Genomic DNA, 26,844 nt, shown 5'->3' with positions numbered 1-26,844 from the left:
AAAAGTAAAAAAAAAAAAAAAAAGATTTCTGTTTAAAAAATTCTAAAAATTAAAATTGTCAAACATATATATAATCTATACAATACGGTATACTCGAAATACGAAGTAGAACGCAAGCAACCTATAATGAGGGAAGAAGAAGTAAACCCTAATTCGAGCTATGTCCCTTCTCATCTCCTGAAAGAGATATTTTTGAGACTTCCCTTAAAATCTCTTGTAAAATTCAAAACTGTGTCAAAAGAATGGAGATCGATACTGGAATCAAATAGGTTCGTGGAGATGCACCTAAGTTTTCAAAAATCTGACAAGAGCTGCCAGAAAATCCTGGCCGCTCACCACTGCTACTGCGGCGCGCCCCTTCCAAGTGTCCTCTCCGGGGTACGTTTCAAAGGGGACGACGAAGAGGTTGTCTATTTGCACTGCGAGTCGACAAGACCGTCGATGAGTTGCGACGGTTTGGTCTGCATCCCTGTACCAGGTTGGGTCACTGTTTTGAATCCCTCGACTGGACAACTCCGGCGATTTCTTTCCGGACCAGATCCCGTACCCTCCCTCTTGAACCGTCGCAACAGCTTTTCAATGGGTAATCGATCGACGATGAAATATATTTTTTTTCCAAGAGTCTAAATTTTGCATTGATGGTAACTAAAGAAACAAAACTATATTTAAATTTCAGGAGCATGGTCGAGTTTTTTTCCGGGTAATTGGGCGATGGGGTTCGGTAGAGTCAAAGGTACGGGGAGTTATAAAGTAGTGAGGATGTTCTTTAATCCTAACCATTACGAGATTCTTGATGTCAACATTGGTGAATGGCGGAAACTGAGTCCACCCCCTTACGAGGTGGACGCGGGACGAAGATCCGCTTGTGTGAATGGGTCAATCTACTGGTTAAAAATTTGGCGGGGTTGTAAGTTACTTGCCTTGGATCTTCAGACGTTAGAGTACCATGATGTGCCACTTCCATCGGGTATGAGATTCAAGATGGAAACTCAGATAGTGAACCTTGATGACCATCTAGCCATAGCCACAACAAGATTGAATAGTGATCCTGAATGGCAACTAGATATATGGACCATGGATGCAGGAGAAAGATGGAGAAAGACTTACTCCATTAGTTTAGCTTCTCTAGGTACTAACCCACTGGAGCCAAGGTGGTTCAGGCCGGTGATAGTTTCTAAAGATGGTAACGTTGTGATCTATGACGATAAGAAAAAGGCCTTGTTCAGATGTTATCAACGTACAGATACAATCCGTCAGATATTCTCATATAATTGTGTTATATCACCTTATCTCGAAAATATTGTCCGACTTCAGAATGAACAAGTCAAACTAAGGTTTGCATGCATCTTCGAGGTAAGTTGAAAGTTAACCTAGCGTTATTCTTGGTTGAACTGTATTTATTTTAATGCCTATTACTGTCATATGTTTATTTAATCTGTAGGATGGGATGCCTTTTATTGCTCATGTTGTATCATCATTCCAACCAAGAGTTTACAAGCTTTTTTGCAAAGGAAAAGGTTATACAAACTCTCAAATATTTAATTTAATGGCCTTAGAGATTTGGAACGTTTACGACTGACTGACGATGGTTTGTTATTTGATTGACCCTACAGGATTATGTAAATCGATATGGAGGCATAGAATGAATATACTAGTTGCATATTTTGTTGTCCGTTATCTGTATAGCTTCTGTTGCTTTTGTGCTTCAATGGTATTTTTTTCTATTGGTATCTTTCAATTTTTTATAAATATATTGGCTTCTAACTCAATCCCTTATAATATTAGATGATGTCCATCATATATAGTCATTGTGAGATTCCTAATATTATTACTTGTTTGACCTTTGCAGTTTGTAGTCATGATTTTACTAACCAATGTGTTGTCGTCCTCATCCTCACTCGTGATTTTTTGAGGTAGCTTGAAATACTTTGGAAAGTCTGATTTATTCATTCACATCACATTGGTATTTATACAAGCGGAGATTTCCTAAACAGATAATATCGTATCACAAGAGAATATTTTATTACATAGATACGTAGTTAGCATAATACCCCCCCCCCCCCCCCCCCTCACGTTGGTGGTACATAGTCGCAAACACCAAGCATGGACATTAAGTATGTAAAAGATGGTCGTGGCAAAGCCTTAGTAAAGAGATCGGCGACCTGTTCTTTGGTGGAAATGTGCCGGGTTGCAATAAGTTTAGCCTGGACAGCATCACGAACTTGATGACAATCTGACTCGATGTGTTTCGTACGCTCATAAAACACGGGATTAGCCGCAATATGTATCGCTGCCTGACTATCACAATGGAGATCTATTGGATGAGAATGATCAATGCCTAACGTCTGCAGAAGAGCCTTGAGCCATTTAATTTCTTTGAGAGTATATGCCATGGCTCGATACTCAGCCTCAGCAGAGCAAGAAGACACCGTCTTCTGCTTCTTCGTCTTCCAAGAGATGGGTGAGTCACCCAAATACACGATATAGGCCGAGAGAGATCGACGAGTCAAAGGACAACCATTATAATCAGAATCACAATATGCACTAACATGAAGTTCACTGTCGGAACGAAGAAGAATGCCTTGGGCATGACACCCTTTGAGGTATCTTACAAGTCGAAGAGCAGCTTCCCAATGAGCAACCATAGGAGACTGCATAAACTGTGACAATATGTGGACTGCGTAAGTTAAATCCGGCCTCGTGATGGTCAAATAAATGAAGCGACCAACTAAGCGGCGATATTGTGCCGGGTTGGCAAACAAAGGACCTTTGACAGAAGCGAGGTTATGGTTAAGTTCCAGCGGAACCGGAGAAGGCTTGGCACCTAAGAGCCCATCTTCAGAAATGATGTCGAGAGCGTATTTCTGTTGGGAAAGACAGAAACCATCGGGTCCGCGAGAGACCTCAATACCGAGAAAATATTTCAGCTTACCCAAATCCTTCATGTGAAAACACTTATTGAGATGAATCTTGAACTTGTTGATGGCGTTGAGATCATTACCGGCAACAATAAAATCATCCACATAAACTAAGACATGGATAACAAGACCATCTTTAGTGAATGAAAACAAAGAGTAATCTTGATAACTCTGAGTGAAGCCAAGTTCTCGAAGAGCAGTAGACAACTTTGAGAACCAACAACGAGGAGCCTGTTTAAGACCGTACAAGGATTTGCGGAGGTGACACACTTTGGTAGGATCGTTCGACTTGAAGCCAGGAGGTAGTTTCATGTAGACTTCTTCGTCGAGGTCACCATGTAAGAAGGCATTGTGAACGTCCATTTGATGGACTTCCCAATCTTTAGCAGCTGCGACGGCAAGAAGAGAACGAACAGTAGTCATCTTAGCAACAGGTGCAAATGTCTCAGTAAAATCAGTCCCTTCTTTTTGATGATTCCCCATAACAACTAACCGGGCTTTGTGACGTTCTAGAGTGCCATCAGAATTGAATTTAAGCTTGTATTTCCATTTGCTGCTGATCGCTTTCTTGCCCGTAGGTAAGTCGGTAATATCCCAAGTATGATTAGCTTCGAGAGCGGCAATTTCTTTTTGCATTGCTTCACACCATTCCTTAATGAGGACTGCGTCTTTAAAATGTTTTGGTTCATTGCTATCAAGAACCGCTGCTAAGAAAGCAATATGATTCGCAGAGAAACCAAAGTCTGTCAAATAATCAGCGATAGGATACAAGATCTTACCAGAGGCCGTCGACGAGGATTTTGAGTCAGAGAGACCAGGGGAGAGAGCGTGAGGAGGAGAGTGTACATTACGAGAAACAACATAGTCTTTGAGCAATACAGACGGTTTCTTCGCACGATGACCCTTCCCAAGTAACTCCGGAAGACCGGGAGATGTGGAGGTGGTATCAAGTACAGTGGGTTCAGGTGTAGGAGTGGGCGACGACAATGGCGTTTGGGATCAGGATCCGCACGAGGTGATAAGACCGGCAGAGTAACCACTGGTCGAGGAGGTGTCGACGGTTGTTCAAGAACAGGTACTGGTGATGAAGTAGTAAGTGGATCTTCGACCGGAGTGAACAGATCAGTGGAAACGCCACCAGAGCCAGACTCAACAAAGGAGAAATCAGAATCATGTTCGACAAAAGACGGAGCAGGCAGGACTGCGGGTTGTACCGGAGGAGCGATGGTGGAAAAAGGAAACACGTCCTCCTGAAAGCGAACGTCCCTACTAGTGAAGAACTGTTTAGTGTCAAGATCATACAAACGCCAGGCTTTCTTCCCGAACGGGTAGCCAACGAACACACACTTGCGACTTCTAGAGCCAAACTTATCTTTGTCACGGGACCGATGATGAGCATAACATAGACAACCAAACGTCTGCAACATATCATATGACGGACGTGAACCAAATAGCATTTCATATGGAGTTTTACCAGCTAAGACAGAGGAGGGTGTGCGGTTGATCAAATGTGTGGCGGTAAGAATGCTTTCTCCCCAGAATTTTGTTGGTAAATGGCTCTGAAAGAGACAGGCTCGCGCCACATTCAAGATGTGACGATGTTTACGCTCCACACGACCATTTTGCTGTGGAGTATCGACACATGAGGTCTGATGGAGAATACCATTTTCTTGAAAATAAGGGGTTAGACACATAAATTCAGTCCCATTGTCGCTACGGAAGGCCTGGACTGGTTTACCAAATTTTCGTTCGGACATGGCACAAAAAAATTTGATCAAACGAGAGACCTCAGATTTGGCGGACATTAAGTACGTCCAAACCGAACGAGAATAGTCGTCAACAAGAGTAAGGAAATAATGAGCTCCACTTGTAGATGGAGTACGGTAAGGACCCCAGACGTCACAATGTACTAATGAAAAACAATCCAAAGCTTTATTAATGCTATCATGAAAGACTTCTCTTGTTTGTTTGGAACGAAAACAAATATCACAACTTTTAATCTCGCCAACATCTGGTGGAGATTGAACACATTCTGGTAATGAAAACAAAACACTAGTAGAAGGGTGGCCGAGTCTACGATGCCACAAGGCTCCCGAAGTAGAAGCTTCCGACGAAACTTTGTTGACACGCGCAGCTAACACAACGGTGAAATAGTACACTCCCTCATGTTCCTCCCCTGCCCCAATCAAAGTCCTCGAAAAACGGTCCTGCAAGAAACACAAAGTATCCGTAAATATCGCGATGGAGCCAGTTTGTTTCAATAGTTTGGAAACGGAGATGAGAGTGCAGTCAAAATCCGGAACAAATAACACATCGGTAAGTAAATAAGCGGAGCTTAATCGTAGAGATCCGCGCTTAGTAGCGCGAGAAAGACGACCATCAGGGAATGTCACAGAGGACGGAATGATGTCCTCTACATGAACCAGGAGGGAATCATCACCAGTCATGTGATGAGAGGCGCCAATATCAATAATGACATCAGTAAGACGAGTTTTACCGGACAATTTTTCAGAGGTGGTAGATGGACGTTGGCTTTGAAGAAGGTTGATCAGTTGAGTGATTTGATCGGTTCCACTGTCAGAGAGAGAAGCGGCTCGAGCATTGTTAACACGACCCCTACCACGACCTCTAAAGGAGCGACCACCACGTTGAGTAGAAATGGAGTCCGTGTTGACACGAACCGAGACGTCACGGTTATCACGAGACCCACCTTTTTGTTCATAATACCAGTCAGGAAACCCATGCAACTGAAAACATTCAGAGACGTCATGACCTTGACGACGACAGTGAGTGCATGAGAGCGAGGATCGGTCACGAAACCGAGGACCAGTGACAGCAGCAGCCTGAGGAGACGTGGCAGCCTGAACAAAAAAACCAATAGCCTCTGTTTTGTTTGCTTCTCTTGTAATAGCAACATTGAGATTTTGTTCTTCTCTAATGACACGTGAATATAATTGATTCAGAGTAGGAAGAGGTTCTTGATTAGTAATAGTAGAACGAATATTAGAAAAACGAGGAAGGTCAAGCCCGAAAAGGAATTGATGGACCTTGTCGTCTTCACGTTTCTTGGCAATGTCAGGAGCGGCCTCGCAGCGACAAGCACGACTTGTGTTGTAGTTTTGTAGTTCTTCCCATAGTTTGGACAAACGTCCATAATACTCCAAAACATAGTGCCCGTTTTGTCGACAGGCTGAGATTTCGTCTTTCAACACCTGTTTGTGTACCCCGTTCCCAACAGAGAAACGATCACGAATGGTGGACCACAGCGACGAAGCATCGGAGACAAACGAGACTGTGGACCGTATAGTTGGATCAATAGAGGTACGGATCCATCCTATGATCATTGAGTTTGCAGCAAGCCACATACTCAAATCAGGATCAGCGGCTAGTTTTGGAATAGAACCATCAAGAAACCCAAGTTTCTGTTTGGCCTGGAGAGAGTTCTTCACCTCGGTGGCCCATTCCGAGTAGTTATCTTCCTTGAGGATGACAGAGGAAATCAACACACCGGGATTATCAGAGGCATTGAGAGAGTAGAGACTTTTAGTGGTGGTGGTGAGTTGAGTGTCGGACATGATAAAAAAATTAACGGCGGCGGTTGTTCGAGAGAAACAATGGCGGCGGCAAAAGATAAAGAAAAAGAAAAACTAGGTCACAGGAGCACTTGCTTTGCTCTGATACCATGAAATACTTTGAGATACTTTGGAAAGTCTGGTTTATTCATTCACATCACATTGATATTTATACAAGCGGAGATTTCCTAAACAAATAATATCGTATTACAAGAGAATATTTTATTACATAGATACGTAGTTAGCATAATGTAGCTTCTATTCCTTTTTATTGTTTAAGAAAAATATAATCTGGTTTATAATAGACTGAAATCTTTAACTATCTTCTCATTAATTATTGATGATATTGGTATTTGTAGCAGGAGTGTTTGTACCTGCACTAACCACAATTTTGATACTCTCGGCCGTGAGAGCCTTGTTTCGTCGCCTACTCCATGCGGTCTCGTCTTTTCTTCAGGACTTGATTTGATAGGGAATTCATTTTTCTTTTATATTTCCTTTTACATTGGTGATTCGTTAAAAAATTATACTATTTTTGATCGATAATGTTTATGTTTCTCATATATATATCAACGTTTTTGATATTTATTGATATACCGACATTATTTATCACCAAATTAAAACCATCAAGACATAATTATTAGAAGGTGAAGATAATAAAATACTAGGTGAAGATAAATACAATGCTACACCACGGATAATTTCTTTTTGATTTTTTTTTTTAAATTCGTAAATATGATTTTAAAAAGTATTATTTTAAATATATAATTTTAATATTAGTACAATATTGATATTAAATTCAAATATGGGATTTCAATTGGATTTTAGTTTTGATTATTGTGCATATATATACTAGACATATCTACTTTGAAATGGGTTGCGCTTCTCATCTCATATCTATCATAATTTTTTTTGTCCTATAATCGTTCTCTTCTAAATAATTACTCGAGTGTATAAATTAGTAACAAATAATTATTTCAATACAGTGTATAAATAATAAAATATAATTATTTTAATACAGTGTATAAATAATAACATATACTTATTTTTTTTAAATTAATATTTTTCTCATGTTAAAATTTTGATGTAAACTTTATTTTTTTAAAGAATTTTTAATAGTAGAGTAGCATAATATTAAATACAATAAAGTAACAATAAAACAAACTTCAACCAGCCCAGGGTTTGAGGCAGAGAGATCCGTTATCGCCTTATTTGTTTATCTTATGTATGGAAGTCCTTATTGCCAATATTCGAAAGGCGGAGTCGGATAAACAGATTACATGTATTAAGGTGGCACATCAGTGTCCGCCCATTTCTATCTTCTTTTTTCGGGTGATAGTTTGTTCTTTTGCAAAGCCTCTAAGGAGGAATGCGGGGCTATCTTAGGGGTTCTGAAGAGTTATGGGGCGGCATCGGGGCAACTGATAAACTTTAACAAATCCTCGCTCCAATTTGGATCGTAAGGTCCTTGAGGAGACAAAATTGGAGATGAAGTTGATTCTGGGTATTACTAAATTAGGTGGTATGGGGTCATATTTGGGTATTCCCTAGAGTTTGGGGGGTTTTAAGACGAAGTTTTTCTCTTATGTCCGGGATAAGCTTCAAGGTCGTACTACTGGTTGGTCGGAAAAACTTCTTTCGAAGGGGGGGGGGAAAAAGTTATGATAAAGTCAGTGGCAACTGCGGTTCTGACATTCGTAATGTCATGTTTTCAGACTTCGAAAACCATAACGTTAAAGCTTACAAGTGCCATAGCTAACTTTTGGTGGAGCACTAATGGTCAGATTGGGGGTATGCATTGGTTGGCGTGAGAGAAGCTTTGCTCAAGTAAGCAATTTGGAGGTTTGGGCTTCCGGAATATTGATGATTTCAATATGGCTTTATTGGCTAAGAAATTATGGAGGCTGATAGAAGCCCCATGTTCACTTTTTGCTAGGGTCTTTAAAAGTATGTACTATCGGAATTCACATCCAATGGATCCCATTAAATCTTACTCTTCATCTTATGGTTGGAGACGTATTGTTTCCGCTAGATCTCTGGTAATTAAAGGACTTATTAAACGGATTGGCTTCGGGGAGACCGTCTTTGTCTCCAGCCCAATTTCCAAGACCAGCGTTGAGTATGGATTCGAGTAGCACATATGGTAACACTAAACAGTAGCACAGATGGTAAATTATGCACTACTGACCTCCCCATACCCGAGTTCGAACCACCAATATGACAAATTCATAATTTTTCCGTGTAATTGACCTCCTTAAGTTTTTATCCTGGGTCTGCCACTGGATTCGTCTAAAGACCCTTTTCTCCATATAAACGATCTCATTGATCGTAGTCCCAACACATGGCGGATGGATCGGCTTGCCAAATATTTTAATCATGTTTATGTAGCCTTGGTAGGGGCTATACCGCTTAGTGTTACGCTGCATAGTGATTCGCTCGGTTGGCATTTTAAAAAATCTGAAAAGTATACGGTTAAATCAGGGTATCATACGGCTAGGCTGGCTTTTCCTACTGGCCTCCTGACGGTGGTTTGTGGCCCTGATATAGTTCATTTTGTAACATCCTCAAACCAATTTTGGATGGGTGTCGATCGACACCAAAAAGGGTGTCGGTCGACACCACTAAATTGGTGATTGTTTGGTTGTTTCAGAATCGTCGGTTTGATTCGGTTTGGTTTGAAATACCCTATGGCTCGAGTATATAAGTGATATTTCGATGCCCTTGTTAAGGGGGTGGCCGTTTGGGTGATTTTAGAGGAGAAAAGGAGAGAGAGTTGGGGTGCTCTCATTTGGAAGGGAGGAGAAAGGAGATCCATCTCCTCATGTGTTAGGAGAAGGATTTGAGCTTGGTGGTGGATTGGGAGAGACAAAGAGGCTTTCTCATGGCTGTTATCCAGGTAAGTTGTGTTGTTTTATTGTTAAATCGATTAGGGAATCAATAGTTGTGAGGGAATAGTTTTTGAGTGTCCGCCCGCGCGTCAGGTTTGGGCCCTTTCCAATGTCTAGACGGGCACATTTGGTTTTCCCACAGCGTCGGTTTTTGCAAATACGGATCATTTCCTTGGCTCACAGAATCCATGATCACAGGTTATAGCTTTCCCATGGATCATGTGGTATATTGGGAAAGCTAGGAATGCGAAGGTGTTTGAGAACGTGGTAGAAAAGCCAGATGATGTGGCACGGATCAGCCTGCGAGGCAACGACATGGTTGTCGGCTCAGGTTGAGGAGGAGGAGGTTACTACGGCTCCAACGTACACTGGGCCTCGGTTAGAGAGGGGGAGTGTGTCTCTTCCATCTGTTTTTACCGGATTCCATTGTTTTGTTGACGGTTCTTTGAAGGCCACTGACAAGTTTGCTGGTGCAGGCTGGGTGTGTAGCGCGTCCCAAGGATTATCTTCTCTTCTAGGTACCTCAAATTTTCGGCGCAGTCTCTCACCACTTCACGCAGAGGTGGAAGCATTTGTGTGGGTTTTGCGATGCATGATAGGACACAATATCAAGGAGGTGACTTTTTTCACAGACTGCTCAGATTTGCTGAAGATGGTGTCTTCTCTATCCGACTGGCCAGATTTTTCTGCCTATCTTGATGACATCAAAGTGAATATGGAGGAATTCTCAAGTTTCTCTTTGACTTTGATCTCCAGGGCTGCAAATGTGCTTGAGGATCGTTTAGCACGACAAGTTCGTACTCAACCGCTTGTGGTTACGTATATTAACAGTTCTCTTCCGTATTGGCTTGTTTGAGTAAAAAAAAAACAATAAAACCAAATGATAAAATAGTGGAAAGAAATAAGATGGTTGATGGAGTATATGAATATATAAGAAGATAGTGGAAAGAAACATATGGTTTTTAAGGTTAATTTTTTAACTGTCAAAAACATATGATATTTTAAAAAATTACAAAAGTTTTTTAAGATTCATTTTTGTAATCTAAGGGGGTTACTTTTTCTTTAGCACCTTATCCTTTCTTTTTCTTGGTTAAAGTTTAGCACCTTATCTTTATTAACTTAAATAAGATATTACATATGTATCAATGAGCTAACAAATCCAAATGGTGAATTCCCTAGCTTGTTGTATAGAACTATCAAGAATAATCCAGCCATTGGTATTTTCCAAGAAAAGATTATTACCAGAATTAATATAGCAAAAGCAGAACCTAGCATAAGCAGAACCTAGCATAAGCCTGAACATTAGACAAACAAAAGGATATAATAAAAGATATAAATTTGGTATGATTAGATATCCATGAATTGAGATTATTACATGCCCAAATTGGTTCCCAGCAGTAAGCCAAGAATAGTACTAGCTTAAAGATCTCTATAGAAACAATTACAAAATTTTAAAAATACTTATGGATCAGATCCAATAACAGTTGCATTTCAATCGTATTAAAATACAAGCTTTATTTGCCACGTGGGAATACATTTAAAAGATAACGACGTAATACGACCCGACGGAAGATCTTCTTTCTATTCGATCTTTGAGGGACTCGACATGAGTCTGATTGAATGCTCTATGGCAACACTTCCTGATGCTTCCATTCCTTTTTTTTTAGTTGAAAAGAATTACTGAAATATTATCCAAAAGTTGGTTTATTCTTCATATATAACAATTTTCTTATAATTGTTCAAATGTTTATTGTGTTGGGTGTAATTATAATTTACCCCTTAGGTTTAGTTTTTCGATTTTGGTCAAAAAAAAAAAATACACATCAGGGCATTAAAATACATATCAAATATGATTTAACATGTCATCAGTTTTTATTTCAGATCAACAATTATTTTTCTTGTTTATATCAAAGAGAGGGAAAGTGAACACTGAAAACTGTTCACAAACCGTGAATAAAAAAACTCTTCTTCGTCGTCTCTCGTCGCCGGTGATACTCTGTCATTGTCCACTCCGTCACCTTCAATCTCTCGCCCGTCTTTGCTTGCTCTCTCTCTTTTCGTCGTCGCACTCTCTCTCTTCGTCGTCGCTCTCTCTCTTTGTCGTCGCTCTCTCTCTCTCTTTGTCGTCGCTCTCTCTCTCTCTTTGTCGTCGCTCTCTCTCTCTTCGTCATGTTCATCTTCGTTTAAACGTTCTGGTATGTGTCAAGTGTTTAGTTTCGATTTTTCCGGCTGAATGTAGGTTTTTATCGATGATTTACGACTGATTGTCGCCGTCGTTAATGACGACTGATTTGTTAGATCTATTCGATTCAATGGCTGATTTACTTTTAGGGTTTACGGATGATTTGTTAGATCTATTTGATTCGATGGCTGATTTACTGTTTGTTTTATTTTGCGGCTAAGTTACGGCTGAGTTTTGTATTGGTGGCTGAGTTATTTTGTGCTTTAGATCTGAGTTATGTATTTGTGGTTGAGTTATTTTATGCTTTGTGTATGAGTTTGTTTTATGTTATGGCTGATTTATTTTATGATTTACTTATGAATTATATTATTTATCAGATGTCAATGGCGATTATTTCTGAAGAATAAGCAAGGGATTACCCCCCAAGACTATACGCTGAAGAAAACTCTAATCTAAAGTTTAGAGATATTAATACTAATTTCAGGATGGGAGAATTCTCTGCGATTAGGGAATCAATAAGACAAGATGCTTGGGATAAAACAAAGGATGTACCTATTGGAATAATCTCTAAGCTAGCTGATAGTCAATTTTTCTGGTTTGGTAAGATAGTACATTTCCTGCTATGTAACCAGTTAAGGGTACATAAGAAGGAGCTTTGGTTTGTCGTCGGTGGTCAACGTATAAGGTTTGGGTAGAATGAATTTTCTCATGTGACGGGGTTAAACATAGACCCAATGCCGACACAGCAGTTTGAACTTGAAGAGGAACACAAAGAGTTCTTTAGACTTTTGAAAGTGCCTGGTGGGGAAGGTCCATCATTAAATGAACTCAAGGAAGGACTGAAAGTGTGCCGACAATGGCTAAACCCTGAGCCCCGTAAATGGTTCGGGTTGTTGCTTCTTCAACACATTGGACTTTATGGTTTGCATCATAACTCTATAATTCCATATGAAAGTGCCAAAAGAGTTTTTGATGATGAAGCAATGAAGACTTATCCTTGGGGCCGGTCAGCATTTGAAGCCCTTGTTGATGGCCTAAAGTTGTTGAGGCCTACGGGGAAATTGTACACCCTTAGTGGGTTTACACCCGTGTTACAGGCTTGGGCGTATGAGTCCATCAAATGCTTTGGAGATCGGTTTGGGAATGCATCAGCTGAAGATGGTGCCATATCTTTGCTTTGATGGCATGGAAACCGTACACGTTCAACGATGGAAACGGTTATTGCTGAAGAGATCAGAGCGCTTGGTGAGATAAGGTTTTGATTGTGTTATGATAGACTGATAGTTAATGGCTAATTATTGTTTAAATGATGTCTGAGATATGGTTTATCAGTGGTTGAGTGATTATTTAGTAATGACTGAGTTATTATTTAGTATAGCAAGTGCTGAGTTATGCTTTAGTTATGGCTGAGTTATGGTTTTTTTATGGATGAGTTATGGTTCTTTGATGGCTGATTTATGGTTTAGTGATGGCTGAGTTAAAACTTACTGATGGGTTTCATAATCTCTTATGTTACAGTTGCGTGTCTGTAAAATGACTATGAAGGAAAATGGCTGCAAGCTATTTCATACGTGGCTAGATCAAGAAGATGACCCAGCAATTGATCGCCTGATCGAAGACATACACATGGATAAGTTTGTTAAAGGTTTTTGGGATGTTAAAGAGAGTGATAAAAAGAAAACGAAAGCTAAAGCAGCTGTTGAGTCTGAATCTCCTCTCGGAAAGAAGCGGAGAGTCCAGAAGGAGAAAGTTTCCAATAGTCAGGGTGGTGAATCTGGTGAAGGAGTAGGAGAAGAAGAAGATAGGAAAAAAAGGTAAGTGATATGGTGTATAGTGAGTTTATATTTTATGTAACCTTTCGTTAGCTTGTTTACGGCAGTTTGTGTATTTGTTTCAGTTGGCTAGTGAGGAGGAAGATGTCGGAGAAGATGTGTCGGTTAGAACTCTCGTTGATTTGGTCTCTAGGTTAAACTCAAGGTTTGACACCCTTGATACAAACATTGAAAATATGCCTTTGGATCTGGAGAAGAAGATTGGAGATAGAATAGAAATGAGGATGAATGAAAAGATTGATATCAAGTTGGGATCTTTTGAGCGTGATCTCAAACAGATGAAAGATCACGTGCCTAACATGGGTGTTGGGCAAACTGGCCAAAACACGACATCTGCGTTTTCAAATTTCAAAATAAAGGACATGATATCACCGGACCTTCAGGCAATACTACAGACACCAAAAGGTCCACCAGTCATTCCAGGAAAACTGCAACAAAACTACTCTATCAACAATCCTCCGGTAATGTCTGATTTATGTTAATTTTATGGCTGATTTTCCACAATGTTTAGGTTGAGTTATCATTATCGTTAATTGTCTTCGCTATGCTATACAGAAAAAAAATCTGTTGATGGCAGTGGTTTGGATGGGATCAGTAAGAATCTGATGGATGATTTTGATAATCCTCTTGATTTCTTTCAGAAGTCTCCAGCTGCTAAGAAACCAGCTGATACGAAAACATGGCCTTCCACGAGGAGAAATGCCAAAGAGTTAGAGGCGGCAGAGAAGGCCAAAGAGTTAGAGGCGGTAAAGAAGGCCAAAGAAGTAGTTGCGGCAAAGAAGGCCAAAGAAGTAGATGGAGCAAAGTAGGCGAAATAAGTAGCTGCGGCAAAGAAGGGCAAATAATTAGCGGCTAGAGACATTCAGGAAAAGAAAAGAGGTAGAGGTAGAAAGCGAAAAAATCCTACTGCTGTTAAGCCGTTGTCTATTACACAAAATATAACAAACCTCACTAACTACATCCGACAAGTTTTCACATTGTGCCCAACTTTCTTACATCGCGAACATTCGTGTTGCTTCCTAGGGAGTTTATTTCCTACGCTTCTTGGGCCTTCCTGGCGGGTTCACAACAATCAGAGGCAAGCACAGTTGATTATCCACAACAACAAGAACCTGGACTGATTCATCTGGAGGCATGATTGAACGACCCCATCCGTTAACCAAATTGACACTCCTAAATTTCGGATCGCACAGGGATATATGAGACACATCCTTATGCTCTGCAGCTGCGATTGCATGGATGCATGGTATTTTCTCATGGTCGAAACGACAGATGCATTTTTTTTAGTTCCAAATTTACAACATGCAAAGATGTTCCATATGTCACTTGCACACGTACATCATCAATCGTTTGTACATGCATAAGTCTTGTTGCGGTGACACGGTCCTAGTAGGGAGAAGAACAAAAAAAACGTTTTAGGCTGAGTTATGAAAACAATTACGGCTGAGCTATGAAAACAATAATGGCTGAGATATGAAATTATTATGGTAAGGGCTGAGATATGAAAACTGTTATGGCTGATATATGAAACAGTTACGACTGAGATACAGAAACTATTATGGCTGAGTTATCAACACTAACGACTGACTTATGTAAACTTACCTGTAACAGTTTCTCAACACCTCGAGTGAGTGTTGTTAGCTGCGATTGCGCATCCTCTCTCCGTTCAGAAAACCATCTGGTCATCATATTCCGTATCAATTTTAGCAGTCGAACTATGGGAAGACTTCTAACATTTGACAGTTCTTTGTTCATTGATTCGGCAATATTCTTTGTCATTAAATTGTACCTTTCACCCGGGAAATGAACACGCGCCCACATTCGGACACCAGCTCTTTGGAGGTATCCATGTAGGTCGAGATGAAGTGCTTTAATCTGATTGAAAGCCTCATTAAAATCAAACAGCCTAAAACACCCCTTGCCGCTTTTTTCACCAAAGGGAACAAATGTTTTCCTTTGAACTTCACAAAAATGTTCTTATACAAATGGTAAGTGCAAATTCCACGGGAATCCAACAGATACACTTCACCAATCACTTTCCCGATTGATTTATGTATGTTAGAGATTATCGAAAGATCCTTTTCGTCTGGAATGCCATTTTTGAGTTCTGTAAAAAACCAACGCCAAGACTCATCATTTTCAGTGTCAACAATAGCGAAAGCTATTGGGAAAATTTGAAAGTTACCATCATGAGCTAGGACTGTTAGAAGCGTCCCTTTGTAACTACCATGGAGAAAAGTACTGTCGAGAACAATAACTTTGCGCATGAAAGCAAACCCAGCAACACTCGCACCAAAAGCAATAAAAACATATTTGAATCTTTCTTCATCATCTATTTGGAGACGCGTGATTGTACCTGGATTTTCCCTTCTTACCATGTATAGGTAAGAAGGAAATTCACTAAATCTATCCTCAGGAGTTCCCTGATCGATCTCCCTTGCAAACCGCAGCAACCGATATGCCTTCCAATAACCCATCTGTTGACACCAACAAATTAATAAACCAGCCATAAAATATAAATAACTCAATCAATACATTCATATAAGTCAGCCGTAGAGAATCAAAAAAACCAGTCATAATACGTAAATAACTCAGTCAAGACATTCATATCAATCAGCCTTATAAAATCATTAATTCAGCCGGTATTCATTAATATTCCAGCCATAAAGTAATGATATGTCAGCCATTATGTCAATAAGTCAGCCGAGACAGAGTAATTACCTTCATATTAAATTGCTTGTTGAAAATGACTCCGACACTTTTAGGTTTAACTTCCGGACCAAGATCACCAACTATTGCTTGATGGGATCGATTAGAACGTTCCGTCACAGAACATGCGTGTTCCGAATCGTATAAACGAACATGAAAATCCGGCTCATCCCCTTATCTAGATGCAAGAACTCTCCAAAGGCATCCTTCAACCCAACACCGCGCAACCACCATTCTTGGATTTGATACTGGTAAATTAAAATCAAATTCATCCCTAACCAAAATAAGTTTCACGTGATTCCTGAACTCGGCTTTGCTCCTGTATCGTTGTCCTACAACAATTTTTAGCGTTGACAACTCCAACCTAAAAGCCTCTGGGTTCATAGTCGATCTGGCATTATCATTGTTATGAGCTCTCTTCTTAGGAGGCGGAGTCGGTGAATCTTCTTCTTTATTCGGAGGGAGAGTTGGTGAATCCGGTTCGTCCTTATTGGAAGCTCGCCCAAGACAGAAACTTATCATCATCAGATGACGCACCATCGGAGTCGTCGAAAACATGAAATCGGGTTGAAAATTCATCGTCTTCTTCTTCACCAGCTGCTTCTTCGACAGCTTTTTCTTCTTCTTCGTTTTCTTCGTCATCACTATAATCATAACAAGTGCCTTCAAATCCCCCACCGTCCACTTCGTATGTACATTCTACTTTCGAGTCACTGCTTGGCCGTATCATACTTCCTCTAACTCCACTAGATTATGTAGACTCTTTAGCCGAAAACTCCACACAGAGGCATAGCTGATCGGTTTTCCATTGCCCAAAAAACATTGCAACTGTCGATCATTGGAGACAAAAACTGGTGGATTATCATGCGCCATTAGTTTCAATGCCTTGTTCGAGAACATGTAGCTCAGCTTTAGCTCATGGCTAAACGCATCCAATCCGTAGTCTTCAAGAACAAGCTCCACAAGCTTGTCATGTGTTGTGCTTCCATCGATCTGCACAACTATACACCCCCTATCGTTGGTGTTAAATACATATCTCTTTTTCTTTACCCAATTATCGGAAACAACTAGTACCAGAATTGGATCCATGAAAGAAAATGAAGAACAAGGTGAAGAAGAAGTAGAAAGAACTAGGTGAAGATGAAAGTGAAGAAGAAGTATAAGAACAAGGTGAAGAAGAAAGTGAAGAAGAAGTACAAGAACAAGGTTATATATAAGGTAAATAGTTCACTTAATAACCAGTGTAAGAATGGAAGAACGACGTTTCGTATTTCCAGAGAAGAAAGATGATGACATGGAATGCTGACATGGATGATGCGTCCGATGTAGCAAGTTAGCCATTAAAGAAATAATAACTCAGCCATCAAACAAATTATAACTCAGTCACAACATGAATAACATTACAATAATTAAAAAACATAAAAATGGCTGCCAAATTCAAATGCTTCGTCAACTAAAAATATGTAACTCAGCCGTATCGTTTAATAAGTCAGCCGTAACTGAATTACATTCTAGTAATTAATATTTTGCTACTAAGTCAGCCGTGAAATAGCCGAGTTGTAAGATAAGTCAGCCTATCATGACTGAGTTATAGTTTTTAACTATAACTCAGCCGTATCGTTTAATAAATCAGCCGTAACTGAATAACATTCTAGTAATTAATCTTTTGCTACTAAGTCAGCCGTGAAATGGCCGAGTTGTAAGATAAGTTAGCCTATCATGGCTGAGTTATAGTATTTAACCATAACTCAGTCGTAACTACATCTCATAAGTCAATTGTTTTTCATAACTCAGTCAAGCAGTGAAAAGTTAATTCAGTCGTGTCGTATTTATAACTCAGCCAAAATTTTGACAACTCAACCATCAGATGAAAAACTCAGCCACACGTTATGGCTGAGTTATGCACTAACTCAGCCAAAATTTTGACAACTCAACCATCGGGTGATAACTCAGTCGTAAGGACGGCTGAGTTAGAGCATAACTCAACCAGATTTTAATAACTCAGCCGTAACGTGTGGCTGAGTTATGCTCTAAGTCAGCCGTCTGATCTTACTTAAATGTTTTTTCCATAAATCAGCCGCAACATACCTATAACTCAGCCGTCATTACCTCTATAACGCGTTAGGTTGAGTTATTTAATAGACGTCAGCGATTTTTGACGTGACGACTGACATGGCAATAACATTTTTGTAATAATGTTTTTTTCCAGTAACATAAAACAAGGGCACGCTGAGTACTTTGAAAGTACCCGAAATATTCTAGTAATAATTTTTTTTTTTGTAGATTCTGGTAATATTACCTAAAATGTATAACATCTTCGTAAAGATCCCTTTTTAGTTCCATAAATAAATCCATATCCTTCCTTACCATTTGAGACCTCCAAAACATCTAATAACATTCCAAATGCATATATGCATGCAAATTGTTGTAAAACCCGATCAAACTTGACCAATATGAACACGAATCGAAACTGAATGGGAAGATTAGACTTGCGAAAACTTAAACGAACAAGAGAAGAGACGACACGCGATTTAACGAGTTCACGTTTGCAAGGTGGAAACGCTACGTCTCGCCGGAGAGAACTTCTCCGGTAATCCACTAGAACAATGATCAATTCCGATTACAAAGCTCTCACTTCTCTCTCTTCTGTAACCGATTACTCTCTCTCTAATCTCTCCTTAATCTGATCTAAAAAACTTCTGATCGAGCTAAGAAGAAGATAAACGATAGAGTAACAAAAAAGACGGATCTACCCTCAGCTGTTTGCAATAACCTCCATCCGTGACACTCACACGTGATCCTCACATGTGTGAGTTAGAGCTGGAATCGAACCCTCTCATACACCAAGAGTATTCTCCACACTTAAGCATTTCTTGATGCTGAATCTGAGTCATAACACTTCACAAATGATGATGCTAAACCACCTATGAACCTAAGTATGCAAAACATAGAAAATGGACTAAAAATGGAGTGAAATTATGAATGAACTGAACTAAATAGATGAAAAATACATGCTGAACTGAAATGAGGTAAAATATAGACATACCAACTGCACAATGCAACGATCGAGACTCTTAAGGATTTGATAGAGACGCGAGATTGTTTTTAAAACAAATATTTGTAATTTTATAAATAAAAATAATTTTTTTAGAAGGAAAATATATTAGAATAAAAATCATCTCTATTATATACTTCCTCTGTTTTAGAAACAAAAATAGAGAAAATGTATAATATGGGGGATAGATTTAGAGAAACATAATACGAGTGCTGCAGTTAAATTACCCGAATATTATCTCAAACGAATTTATGTTTCTACAAGCTTTTACACCATCATGTGAGCTCTAAAGATCATACATTACCCTGAACAAACATGTCATTCCCTTTTGTAGAATTAGCTGTTGTTGGACTTTCAACTGGACATTCACCTTTATCAGATGTGAAAGTGGTTTGTTCACCATTTATACTCATTCCCGCCGCCGCCAAAGAAACAACATTACTAACTTCATCATCAGGTTCATACACCAAACCAAACCCACATTTCACCACTTCACATTGTGTAATCTCTTCACCAGTTCCATCTGTCACAACGAATCTAAGCTTAGCTTTACTAGGAACACATCCTTTCTTGTTCTCTTCTTCTTGTAGCTTCTTGATGTTCAACCAACTTATGTAGCCGATAAAGACATGGTCTGACTCGATCGTACGCGGCTCATTCCCTGGTTCGAACCAACCACCAACAGGAACACTAAACCGGCTGTATGATGCATCTAAGTTTTCAAACTCACAGGTGCATTTAACCAGAAGACGGTTCTTTTGATCTTTGTAGTCACAAAACGAGACAATGGCACACAGAGCTAGCCCAACAAACTTATTGTCGCACCAATGTGGAGGTAGCTTTGGTTCTAACACTGAACTAAAGGCTTGATGACTGAACCATGGAGGTACTTCATATCCAGGATAGCAAGTCCCAATCAAAGCTCGAAAGACAAAACTCTGTAAGGAAAAGACAAATCAGAAACTTAAGATCTTGACAGATGATTATGGAGTTGAAACTAATTAACATGAAATAGTAACACACCTCATTGTGGTGATCATCTGAGATTAATCGGCACTTTCTCAGAATATGGGATGCAATATCATTCTTTGCGGCTTCATTGAGTTTGCAACAGTTAGTGAATATGAACATGGAGTGAATATCTTCCGTTGGCATAAGAAAGGCTAGAGGACTCGTGACTATTTGCAGGGAAATACAACCGTGTGCATCTAAGCACTGAAGATTTGGTGGAAGTGTTGAAAGAGATCTGAGATTCTTGCAATACTTCAAGTCCAGCCATTTGAGATGATACAGTTGACTGATGTCAGATCCTAATTTGCTGATCAGATCATTTTTTCTGAAAGATAGACGCCGCAGAAACGATAGACTGTTACTGCCACTCATTATCTTTGGCATCTCATCTATTGAAGTCCCATCAAGTAGTAAAACACGAAAATTTTCCATGGTGTCTCCAAGATTTGGAAAACTCTTGAGATTTGAACAGCCAGAGAGAATCAGTTCTCGAAGAGCTTTAAGTTTTCCAATACACTGTGGAATATTCTCCAGCCTTCTGCACTCTTTCAGATTCAATAAGATAAGTCTTTGAAGCTTCACAATGTCAGTCGGGAGATCCTTTATTGCAGTTCCATCTAAATACAGATATTCTATATTTTCTGAAATTAGCTGAAATTCACGAAGCTTCAAACAGCCACTGAGGATAAGAGTCGTCAATGAACTCAGATTAATCTTCGGTAGACACCGAAGACTTGTGCATCCTCTTAGGTTCAAGAAAACAAGACGTTCCATTGTTTTCATCTCTTCAGACAAACAATCTAGACTTGTGCAACCTTCAAGATTCAATCTCAAAAGATTTGGGGCCTTTGAAAACCCTGAAAATTTCTGCAACATTCTCGAGTTGTTAAGATCGACCCACTTCAGTTTTGGTGTCTCCTATTAAAACCACATAGAATTCGCACCACTGGTCAGTAATCTACATAGTGATACTTATAACAAGAAAAAGGAACCAGACATATCTATACTAACCTTGGAAACTTTCCAGACTTGTTCAATGTTGCTGTAAGGCAGCCTGAGATCAACAAGATTCATCGGGTTGAAGTCTGGAGGAAGTTCCTTCAAAGGGAATTTCAGCCAGTCAATGTATCTGACCCCTTCCAACGGAAATGAAAGTCCATCAGGGAAGTTTAATTTGCAGTCGCTTTTACACTCCCGTGGACAGGTAGAACTGTAGAGTTTAAGGTAGCGGAGATTGCACATGTTGGTAAAGACCAACTTATTTAAAGGCATGTGCGTTACTTTAGACATGTCTAGAGAAATGCCTCTAACATTATTGGTTTCCTGAAAAAGAAATATGGAGAAAAAAAACAAAAGAGTAGCTTATAACACTGGTACCACAAGAAAATTGAAAGCTTTAGCTATAAAATAAGCCTCACCATTTTGCCATGCAGCGCGGCGACAATGTAGTTACTATTACACAGCCTACGTTTCTCCTGGTTAACTCCACAAGATGTTGATGAACAAAGTTCCATGGCGAATGTATGTAGTAAATCATGCATCTCTACGCATCCGCCAGAGATACTAATAAAGAACTTGTGGGAAAGATCAGTTATCTCCCTCGCAGCTTGAACGGACTCACTATGGCCAGAACCCAGTAAGCTTCTCGCATAATACTCATCCTCTGATCTGAAGAAACACGCTATGTCAAGGAACACATCTTTCTCCTGCTGAGTAAGTTCACTATAACTGATCTTTAACAGATTTTGAATAATATTGTGGGGGCATTTCGCCGGTGTATGAAGCAACGATTTCCATTGAGTCTCACTTTTCCCACGAAGATCCTTACCCAATTCTCTGAGAGCCAATGGATTGCCTCTAGCGTAATCCACAAACTCTATAGACATTTGCATATAATTTCCCATCTCGGGCTTGCAGATGTGATCTTCAAAGGCATAAAAGCTGAAGTACCTCAACCCATCTTCAAGATTCAATCGTGGAACCACGTACGGGTTTGTATCTAACTCAGTGATGAATACCCTGTCACGGGTTGTAATAACAATCCTGCTTCCTTCCTTGATCCAGTTTCGGTTACCAAGAAGAACTTCTATCTGACTTGCGCTACTCACATCATCAAGAACAACAAAGACTTTACTCGAGAGCAGCTTACTCTCTAAACAACCATGTGTAGCCTCATCATCACTTATGTTTGTGACCTGTAGTAAATCTTCAAGGAACTTCTTCCTAGCACGATCAGCGCCATACGTCTTTAACTTCTCACGGACGTTCAGAAAATTCACGCAACGACAGAACTTGTGTTCATACCTGTTGAAAAGCTCCGTCGCGAGAGTGGTCTTTCCGATACCATGCATCCCAACGATTCCGACATATCGAGTTTTGTCGCAGCGATCAAAATCCAGCTTTTCCTCGACTTGCTTGATCCGATGCTCGATGCCAAAGGGAGAAGCCATTTCAGGCTTTTCTCCTTCCAAAGGTGGAACGTTCTTGAGGCTTTGCATAACATGGTCGACGATTATCTCGATAAAACCGGCCTCCTTGCTGCCATGATTAGAGAATCAAGTCGAATGTGAGTATGATACTGAATCGAAATCAAATGATTCAATCATGAACCACTAGATGATGAATTCTCATCGAATTACCGTGAGTAAGGAATTGGGGGTTTAGGGGTTTCAGGGAGACCAGGAGAATGAATCAAATTGGTTAAACCAAAACATCACGGAACCGAACCATACCAGAACTAATTAGTAATTATTACTAATTAAATCCCATTACATAACGGAAAATAAAAACCAAATAGTTAAAAAACAAATAAAAACATTCGACCATATACTAAAATATTTCAAATCTAATTTTTTTAATTAATAGCATACCGATTAAAAATAATTTTGTATTCATATTTCATCTGCATTTTGGTTTGGTTTCCGACTTTAGAAAAAATATATATATATATATATATATATATTATTATATAATGCAAAGTTACATTCATTAACAAGATCGTGACATGTGTCAAATATATTGATTAGATGTTGACACATGTCAACAAAAATTTTTTTTGTATAAACTTTGTAGGATATCTAATTATATTTATAGAATTTTACATGTTTATATTTTTAAAAAATTATCTTTCTCAATCGAAAAGGAAAACTAACAAAATTAATATATTTTTCATTGTATGCTAATTATATTATATGTGTGTTCTCGATAAAATTTGACATGTGGAAATAAAAACTTAATTTATTGAGCATATATATTAATCAATAAATAATAAATAACAAAGCTTAAATGAATAACAAAGTTTAAAAGAATAAAATAATTTTAGTCGGATATAAATTATATTTATCGTTGTAATATAATTTTTTATTGTAAGTAAGTATACAAAACCTTGAAAGAATAATGAACTTTATAAAATAAAATATTAATACATGATGTGTATAAATATAGTTGTACATGTTTTATTTTAAATATTTTAATGCATGTAGTAATATGATAAACTTAAAAAAATAGAAAAAATGAGTTTGTAGGAATGAATTTTTGGTTAATTGTTGAAAACTGACAAAAATATTAATTATGAAATTATGACATATAGAAAAATAATATTTAGGATATTTGTGGATTGCCAAAAAATTTGTGGATGTTAATTGACTTTTTTACTGATTATATTTATTGTTAAATTTAAAATACTAACCAATATACATATTATCTCATATGATACTCATATTATTTTTATTATTAAAATTTTAACTTTAATCCATGAAGAAGTGAATTATGGTTTTACAATGAAATAGATAGTTAAATGTGATTACTAAACTGAATGTCTAGCGATGAAATTTATTGTAGATTAAAAAAATTTCAAATATTAATATGTATCATTTATGAAAAAATCATTTAAGAATATTAGTAATTTTTTCTTGTGAATGAGTTTATAATTTCAATACATGTATTTTTGTAATGCATATGTCAAAACATAAGATAATTCAAAATAAATTATAATTTATTTTCAGTTATTTGATGAAAATGTCTCTATATCTTTATATATGTTTTTATTTTATAATTTTCACTCATTTAAAATTGATTAAGTCATGAGGTAAAATTAGTACTTATGAGATAACAACATAACAAATGTATCTTAAATAATGTTTGATTCAGTTGAGAATTATATTTGTTAATTTTTATTTGTATTTTCAATTCTTACTAAGATATAGATTTGCTATGATGTATTAATTGTGTTTGATATAAAATATTTAGTTATATTCATTAAGATGAAATGGGTAATTAAACTTAAAATATGGTTTATTATGGCATAGATATTTATAAATATTATGTCATTTATAAAACTTCAACCAATAGGAAAATATGTTGCATAGCTCAAATAGTAATATATTGTTATATTAATAAAAATTATATGTAGAAATTTGAGAAAATATTATAAAATAGAGCAAAGAAAGGTTAAAACTCTTATATAATGTAACTGAGAGAGTGTTAAAATGAAATATGAGAGGTTCATATTCAATATTAAAATGTTACAAGATAAAATATAAAAACATTTTTATTACTATTTAATTATTTATAATTTTTTTTTTAATTTTTACCCGCGTTATAACCCAGACCTTATTTAGTATATTGTATAAATTAAAAAGAGTTATTAGTACTGACTTTGGATCTTTTGTTCGCAAAAGTGGAAATGGCGGGTCAAAATTATTACTAAAAATATATTGATTATCCTAACATCAATTGCAAAACAAAACATATTTACATAATCCTAAGTTGAATATGGGAAAAGATCTTGTTAACTTGTAGAAATTTCTAAATATATAGTTTTAAAGTCTATATGTTTGATTTCAAAGATTTCTATCACCTTCTAGACTTCTAATTCCACGAAATAGTATATTTACGTCACCATTTTTTTCAGTATATACAAAGATCCCCCGCCGAAGAAAATAGCTCACTAAAACAATTAATGCGAAGGGAAACAAAATTGAAAATTGAACCATTACCTCTTTTTCCCATTCTCCAGAGTCAAGCCCATCTTTGACTTAATACACTCAAGTGCCGCCTTCCATTTCTCCAAGATGTGAGTCGCATACACTTTGCCATGAGTCTCACATGCTTTATCAAGAAACTCTTTTAACTCATCTGCGTCGACCTTATAGAATATGGGAATGGCCACAAGTTTGCCTTTATCAACACGTTCTTTGATCTTCACTAGCTCGTCTAAACACCATTCTGATTCCATGTACGTTCTCGAGAACACGACTAATGCCATGTTTGATTTCTCGATCTGTTGAAAAAGAACGGTTAGATCTTCTCCTCTGGCCGCATCCTCGTCCACGAACACAGTGATCTTAGCGTCTCTCAACGCCTTCTCCAGATGACTGATGAAGCAGTAGCGCACGTCAAATCCTCGGAAATTAAGAAACACTTGATGGTCCGGCAGATTTTGAATGGTAGCAGACGTCATTGTTTAGGGTTTTTTGGTTGGATATAGTTTGGTGACAATGAATGGGTACGATAATGATTTTTGTCATGATAGTTTCGTGTTAAGTAGTAGGGGACAACATGACAAATCAACATGTTACATTATTTTCAAAAAAAAAAAAAAAAAAAAAACATGTTACATGTTCGTGCCCTCCTCATTCCAAGGTAAATTAAAGTAAGTTCATTCCACGACCTAATTCTTGAAGATTCTTTAAGCCAACATGTGTTTTCGTTAATTTTGGAAGAAGACTCCGAGTTTTAATGTTTTAATGATTTTATACTTAAACAAACACAGTGGCAAATGGGATTTTTCTTTTCTACAAACCATTTTTATATCCAATTTGGGTTTCTTTTAGTCGCACTGGACACCAATGTAATGGGCAAGACAAGAGCGTTGTGACTTGTGAAGCAGGCTAAAGTTCTTTGCAAGATATTAGCGGGGACGGGCCATCATATGCAGCGGATTTATCAAGTGTTATAAACAAATGTAACCTCGTGTGGCGGTAGGGTGGTCGAGGTTACGGATCTGATGACTTAAATTCGCATATATAGATTCTGAAGTTCCATTATATTCCATTTCTAACAAAGTTATTTCACGTACGTGTGGTAATATATAACAATGCTATCGTCCTATGTGCTTCACCGGTTACATTTATATTGAACCATCAAAATAGAAGTTCAAACCTATCTAGCTAGTGTTATTTGTACAATAGGTAAAAGACTTTTCGATCCTAATTAACATCCGTAGCTAATACAATTGGTATTGTCCATGTCTACTAGTCTTTTTTTTTTTAATTACTTTTAGCCTAATACAATTGGTATTTGTCTATGTTTAAAAAACAGGACTAAATCTCGATTGGTTCAATTGTTGCACAAAACCACTCTGCCACTTGTACTTCCTGTCATATTTAAGTCGCCTTAAAAATGTTTATCTACTACTTGATGATAACTATAATTTCAAGGCAACTTCCAGCCATGGTTAGGAGGACTTAGCCAACGATACCTCTTATTCATTGATAAATATACCCAAGCTGCGTAATCCAGAAGTAAACGTACGTAGTACTAGCTAGTTTATGTTTTTTTTTCTTTGATTAATTTATTGGAATGTCAATTCGTATATTCGTCATTCTTATTCCCTTTCTAATGTTTTCTTTATATGTTCGTTGCATTTGAAATTACAAAGAAAGAGGCAGGAACTA

The 26,844-nt window shown here is 38.0% G+C and overlaps 3 protein-coding genes and 1 pseudogene across 3 annotated transcripts; 2 read left to right on the top strand and 2 right to left on the bottom strand.

Annotated features, from left to right (window-relative positions):
* Positions 1 to 126: 126 nt before the first annotated feature.
* On the top strand, positions 127 to 1,579 carry LOC104763096 (F-box/LRR-repeat protein At2g43260 pseudogene; annotated as a pseudogene).
* A 3,251-nt stretch (positions 1,580 to 4,830) lies between these two features.
* LOC147921429 (uncharacterized) lies at positions 4,831 to 6,607 on the bottom strand. Its single transcript, XM_087497441.1, has 2 exons — positions 5,416 to 6,607; positions 4,831 to 5,125 (listed from the first exon to the last, which is right to left on the bottom strand). The coding sequence occupies exons 1-2, from the start codon at positions 6,491 to 6,493 to the stop codon at positions 5,082 to 5,084; spliced, it is 1,122 nt and encodes a 373-aa protein (XP_087353567.1). The 5' UTR covers positions 6,494 to 6,607; the 3' UTR covers positions 4,831 to 5,081.
* A 3,054-nt stretch (positions 6,608 to 9,661) lies between these two features.
* Positions 9,662 to 10,234, top strand: LOC147921428 (uncharacterized). The gene has a single exon (XM_087497678.1). It carries the CDS (start codon positions 9,662 to 9,664, stop codon positions 10,232 to 10,234), a length of 573 nt encoding a protein of 190 aa, XP_087353804.1.
* Positions 10,235 to 19,350: 9,116 nt separating this feature from the next.
* LOC104763095 (disease resistance-like protein CSA1) lies at positions 19,351 to 25,617 on the bottom strand. Its single transcript, XM_019240021.2, has 5 exons — positions 25,165 to 25,617; positions 21,586 to 22,705; positions 21,179 to 21,490; positions 20,180 to 21,085; positions 19,351 to 20,094 (listed from the first exon to the last, which is right to left on the bottom strand). The coding sequence occupies exons 1-5, from the start codon at positions 25,431 to 25,433 to the stop codon at positions 19,450 to 19,452; spliced, it is 3,252 nt and encodes a 1,083-aa protein (XP_019095566.2). The 5' UTR covers positions 25,434 to 25,617; the 3' UTR covers positions 19,351 to 19,449.
* Positions 25,618 to 26,844: the final 1,227 nt, after the last annotated feature.

The sequence above is a fragment of the Camelina sativa genome, chromosome 18 (genome assembly GCF_030686135.1).
Source record: "Camelina sativa cultivar CO46 ecotype springtype chromosome 18, ASM3068613v1".
Lineage (NCBI taxonomy): Eukaryota > Viridiplantae > Streptophyta > Magnoliopsida > Brassicales > Brassicaceae > Camelina > Camelina sativa.
The sequence above is the reverse complement of the archived record's forward strand: the minus strand, read 5'-3'. Positions and strand labels throughout refer to the sequence as shown.